The following is a 5,700-nucleotide window of genomic DNA, read 5'->3' on the forward strand; positions in this document are numbered from 1 at the left end:
GTCCTGTAAAGGGCCCGACCGTGACCACAGGTCCTGTAAAGGGCCCGGAACGTTGATTTATTTGAAAAAACAAATAAAAATAGTTTCATTTCCTATGCGTAACAATCGCGAAAACCTAAGAACTATAAATGTCATAGTTACTTCAAAAAATTAAAATGTGCTTTACTATTTATTACAGTAAATAAGTTTACTAATGGAGTGCTGTGATCAGATTCGATGATCTGGTTACTTAGTGAATTCTGAACTTTAAAACGCTCCCCTGTAAACTTGGCAATTTCGACATACGATACTTTACGTAGGACGGGTCGATTATGTCAATACACTTTGCACCTGGAGCTATCCAGTTTCATCGAACCTCCACCACCAGCTTCAGCTTCGATGAACCTGAAGTTGCTGCAAACATAACGAGGACGTTCGTTGCAGGAGAGCAAGGCGCTATACTCGTTCGAAGACAGCGGCGACTACGTGTCGGACGTGCGCTGGTCGCCGGCGCACCCCGCGCTCTTCGCCGCCGTAGACGCCGCGGGCAGGCTGGACCTCTGGAATCTCAACCGCGACACCGAGGTGAGGCTCTGGCTAGCTGGTCCACGGCGGGCACTGAGAGTGCTGTACTAGAGAAGGAGCTCTATGAGTGCTGCATTACTACGTTCCGGTTTTGAAAAGTAAGGGTGCTGGTAAAATTACAGGCACCTGGGTCTTGTCGACTTATGTCTCGAGGTGACGAACGAAGTGGCAGAGCCTTTTGACCTGCACTGCAACTGTTATGGACAGGAGTGTCGCTTACCATCAGGCCCACCAAAATACTAATCCCACAACCCGTTGCAGGTGCCGGTGGCGTCGATCCAGGCGGAGGGCGGCGCCGCCTTCAACCGCGTGTCCTGGACGCCCTCGGGCACGCACGTCACTGCCGGCGACGACGCCGGCCAGATATGGGTCTACGAGTTGGCTGAGGTGAGTAGTTCCACCAACTACACTCGCGAGCAACCAAATCGATTCAAAAATCACATTTTTTAAATCCGACAATGTATTGTATGTAGGAGGGGAAACAATGAAAAAAGATGGGTTAATCAATAAAATATGGATGGAGTGTTGCAGAATTTGTAATCAACAGAAGGAAAAACTGTGAAGGTGTAACTGAAATTAGTAGCAAAGCAAGAAAGAGTTCGTCCAGGGAAGTACTGTCACCTTACCTATTTCTGCTGCTAAGCAGTAATGTCAGCATTACTGCGTTCTAGTTTTGAAGAGTAAGGGTGCTGGTGAAATTACAGGCACATTGGGACTTGTCAACTTACGTCGCAGCACGACTGACGCAGTGGTAGTTTCTCTCAGATCTGTGCAATTTTCAGCTCTTGAGTAGCACTATTACAGTTATGGACAGGCGTGTAGTTTATCATGCGCACGACTTGTTCGTCGCTTCATTTGATATTATAAAAACTAAAAAATATAAAATTGTAAAGTTCTTATAAATACAATAATTTTCTTAAAATGTCTTCCAGCATGTCGCCCAACCACGTCACGACGAATGGACGAAATTTGTGTACACCCTCCAAGAGCTACGAAACAACCAAGCCGACGAAGAAACTGACAGATTGAGTCTAGCACCGAGTGGGCCACCCAGCCTCACTAGCCTCACCTCATTGGCCAGCAATCCGTTGAGATAACTAGTTTATATGTAGGGGGGGAGTAAGACTGGGTTTTAGGGTATGTGGAAGCGAGTGGCTGTATTTCTGCACTATACTCTGATTACGATTTGGTTGAAAAGAATGGTGTTACAAGTTAATATGCTTTTGGACTATACTCATATAGTCACGTTACTGGAAATTTTGCCTATACAATGTTGTCTTTAGTATGAATGCATTTGCAATGTATATAAAAAGGTGCGGACATACATAGTGTATAGACAAAGTGACAGGCAAGTGCAGTTCGATCCTTCAGGTGATTGTCTCACTGCCACATTCCCTTAATGTTTATGGAAGGCTGCAAATAAGAGAATGAAATGCTTTTGTATTGAATGGAAATATTTTGGCTGAGGATTAAAAGTTATTATGATGATATTAAATAGAGATTTCTATTATACAGAGTGAAGACTAAATCATTAGCATTCTTTTAAAATAAGACTACTCATGATACCAATTACATTAGGGTAAAAATTTCACAAATCAAAATATCAATATTGTCACTTATGAAAACCAGAAAAACTTTACACACATACCATGCGATAGACTATTACTGCTAAAACACATGAATCATGAAAATAAAACAAAAATAAATTAACTCCACTAAATATTCTAGTATCAAACGCCCGCAGTAGTCGTCATTAAGTCCTAACATATCTATGACCTTCAACTTTGCAATGAAATTTGCTGGTTTGTCCATTTTTATTTTTTTTAATACTGGTTTTACGCTATTGCTAATTTTAATTACTCTAAAATATTTCTTTAGATGAGTAGATTAATAGGTTCAATGTATGCTAATGATTTCAAAATCACCCTGTATATTATTGTTAGAGTCTATTCTGAATGCTAAACTAAATTCGATAATATCTTCTAAAGGATGAAACTATTGAATGTATTTTTAGTATAGAGTATTTTGGAATAGACTCCATTGGTATAGTTAAAAAAACGCATAAAATTATAAACTTTTAAATAGAGCAATTAATCCAAATATTCAGCAGGTTATTCTTGAAATTACTGTCTTTGATTGTAGTTTGCATAAGTCTCTTATTTTAAACTTACAGCATAAAAGATGTAATTATTATAGTTAATGTTTTTAGAGTAATAATGTATTGTATATTTATTAAAAGACAGGAAGTGTTAGCTAACATAACACAGGTTCTGTGTTTATGCTCGTCTAATAAAGTGCTTAAACTATTAAATTAACTTTTTTATTTATAAGCACTAACCTTTAGTATGGATTTTTTGGTTTAGGGTTAAATTTTTGGAATAAAAAGTAAAATTCTCATATCATAAAATTCTCGTCTCACAATCCTGTATTAAAACTTCATTTATGATTTATATTTTGTTGCCCTGCCCTTATCCATTTATGCTGCCGTATGAGAGAGATTTTCAATTCTATGTTGTTAGACTTTCTGGAATGTCAACCTTTTTTGTCCAAGCTATTCAAATTTCGGAATCGAAATTTCGGTATGGTGGTAGTTACAGGACGAGAGTGTATTCTTAAATGAAGTTTTGATGTAATTCATTTTAAAAGAAATAAAAAATTGGACACACATAATGGTTATTTACAAAACTAAAATTTAAAAAAACTACATTATTCTGGGCTGAATGGTATGGCAACCTTTCCTTCTGATAAGTTAACTTCTTCCCAACATGTACACTCTAAACTTTTTCTATCCATAACATCTGTGTACAATTTGCCATCCAGATGGTCCATTTCATGCTGGGCTATGCGCGCCGCCCAGTCTTTGAAAGTTTTTGTTGATGGCTCTCCTTGTTCATTATAGCCTGGTACAAAAAAAATATTATAAGTTGTATTTGAAACTCTTTGTACCTCCATAAAATTTATTTGTACCGAAGTGATTACCTGATATCTCCACTTCTCTAAAGCGAGGGACTAAAGCAGCAAATCCTCTGACACTCTCGCATCCTTCAGAATGTAATACTTTTTGATAGTCAACCACTTTCAACTTTGGATTGATGAATACCTGTACATAAAATGTGTCAAGAGGATCTATGGCAAAATGGCAGATATAGAAAGCTGTACTAAGAGAGTCACCACACTTATCTACATAGAATCGGTTTAGGTGGTCAGGTAAAGTTTTATGTCCTTGCATTAAGAGCGAAAAAAGACTTTCATTTTGCTTGGACTCTGACCGCTGACCTTATACACTACTTTTTGCTCTTATTGGTCAGACGACAGGACAGGGGGCACTATGGAAACTGGACAGAAAATTATTAAAAACATTTTAGATGTTGTTTTTAGCGTTTGTTTCAGTTAGGTTAGATATATTTGTTTACAATAAGTTACATATAAATAAACACTTTTTGTTCTTTTTAGTTTCTGCCGAGCTGACAAACTTTCATTTACCAAGGCTACAGGATTTAGGAAAATTTGATTGAGGGAGCTCTATAGCACCCCTTTCGTACACTTCAACCCTCTTGTGTCCTGGACATAAAGATTCTCCTGACAAGCTTAACATGATTCCATGTCCTTAAATGCAGTGACTTCCTTACTCACAGTGTATGGAACAACAGCCATACCCCGAACTGCTATAGTTTCTTTAGGAACGGTTGACAATTGCTTAGAAGTATTTTGCATTGCAAATATCCTTAAATTAACTCCAATTTGTGGCGCCGACATTCCAACGCTTCCGTACGTGTTAAGTACATCTCCTAGCCTCTTTATCACCATTTGGACTTCTTTTGAGTTTATTTTATCCAATGGAACAGGCTCCGAAACTTTACGTAATGTTGGATCTCCAATTTGTACGACATGCCGGTAAGGAGGCACTGCATAACCTCGACTTGGGGATAATCTCGCGTACCAATTGAGTACCTTCCTTGCTACACCCATATGGATACAATAAATTTAATTTTGCTTTTTAAGAAAAAATATAGAAAAAATCTCTGCTTATTGGCGGCGCCCTTTTCAGATTTCGCAAGTACCTATCGAGTTTATCAAGAGACACAAGCCGCTACTGTTTTTAGGTTATCATTATCAATGAAAATTAAAGTAACTGTCAAAATTGCGCTTTTATCAAACTGTTATAACGAAAATCAACTTCGTACACAAGAGATGGCAAGATTTGAAGACGACAATAATACATTTTTGAAGAATTTAGAAAGAAGAGAAGAGTTAAGGACAATTTCATGGCCAAACTAGCCTCGAGCTACGTCCCGGGCACGACCCTGATGTGTGGGATAGTCCTTAATACTCATATACGTTTATTCTACTCTTTGGTAATACTCAGTAATACTGAATCGTTTCTAAAGTAAAAAATACATGTAGCAAGACAAAAATTAAGCGCGTTAAGTGGTATATTTATAAAGATAGCTGATGGCTAATAGACAAAAAATATTTAAAAATCTCGAAGATTGTTTTGTGATTCTATTATGTAGGTAACAAACATATATTTCGTTTTTTAACCGACTTCAAAAAAAAGGAGGATGTCCTCAATTCGACCGTATGTTTTTTTGTTGTATGTATTTTACGCGATAACTCCGATATTTGTGAACTAATTTTCATGATTCATTTTTGTTGGAAAGAGGATACCTCCATAGTGGTCCCATTTAATTTTGAAGAAAATCATCCACCTCTAAGGGTGGCTGTTCACGCATGAAGATTTATTTTCGTAAATAGCGCCTAAATTTTACTATAATGAGCAATTTTAATGGTTGATTTTGCTATTCTTTTGGCATTATTGATGTGGGGAGCAAAACAGCCATGCTCACAGGGATTGGGCGGGATACGTTAGCCGGATGCAACCTGAGAAGTAGGTGATCGTCACTCCTAAGGATGGAAAGATACGGCGTGGACAGCCGAGAAGGCGGTAGCGAGACGATCCTAATGGGTTTGAGGGCGGGTGGTGGGAGATCGCCAAAGACAGGGAGCAATGAAGGATTTTGGGGGAAACCTTTACCCAGCAGTGAGACATAATAGACTTAAAAAAATATACAGTATGCTCCTTTAAAATAAATTTGATTGAGAAAGATTGAGAAATAAATAAACTTTATTCATTCA

General features: G+C 37.9%; 2 protein-coding genes across 2 annotated transcripts in view; one reads left to right on the forward strand and one right to left on the reverse strand.

The window, feature by feature from the left end:
* Window positions 1-2,050, forward strand: part of LOC113238641 (cytoplasmic dynein 1 intermediate chain 2-like) — a gene marked incomplete at its 5' end in the record, with an annotated part of 8,910 nt that extends 6,860 nt beyond the window's left edge. The window contains 3 exons of the mRNA XM_026475476.1: window positions 424-564; window positions 826-951; window positions 1,497-2,050. Of these exons, the coding sequence (XP_026331261.1) occupies window positions 424-564; window positions 826-951; window positions 1,497-1,661 (432 nt within the window). The remainder of the gene's footprint in view (window positions 1-423; window positions 565-825; window positions 952-1,496) is intronic.
* An 893-nt stretch (window positions 2,051-2,943) lies between these two features.
* Window positions 2,944-4,858, reverse strand: LOC113238642 (peptide deformylase, mitochondrial-like). Its single transcript, XM_026475477.1, has 3 exons — window positions 4,198-4,858; window positions 3,544-3,664; window positions 2,944-3,464 (listed from the first exon to the last, which is right to left on the reverse strand). Exons 1-3 carry the CDS (start codon window positions 4,531-4,533, stop codon window positions 3,271-3,273), a joined length of 651 nt encoding a protein of 216 aa, XP_026331262.1. The 5' UTR covers window positions 4,534-4,858; the 3' UTR covers window positions 2,944-3,270.
* Between the last annotated feature and the right edge of the window lie 842 nt (window positions 4,859-5,700).

The sequence above is a fragment of the Hyposmocoma kahamanoa genome, unplaced genomic scaffold (assembly GCF_003589595.1).
Source record: "Hyposmocoma kahamanoa isolate Upper Pololo Valley unplaced genomic scaffold, ASM358959v1 97101, whole genome shotgun sequence".
Taxonomy (NCBI): Eukaryota; Metazoa; Arthropoda; class Insecta; order Lepidoptera; family Cosmopterigidae; genus Hyposmocoma; species Hyposmocoma kahamanoa.

What these genes read in the sequence shown, in the direction of transcription:
- LOC113238642 (XM_026475477.1), bottom strand. Translation starts at nt 4,533, where the DNA reads ATGGGTGTAGCAAGGAAGGTACTCAATTGGTACGCGAGATTATCCCCA. An exon ending in TGGCTGTTGTTCCATACACT is followed by an intron (nt 3,665 to 4,197) that starts GTGAGTAAGGAA and finishes TTTTATGTACAG; the next exon opens with GTATTCATCAATCCAAAGTT. An exon ending in TAGAGAAGTGGAGATATCAG is followed by an intron (nt 3,465 to 3,543) that starts GTAATCACTTCG and finishes TTTTTGTACCAG; the next exon opens with GCTATAATGAACAAGGAGAG.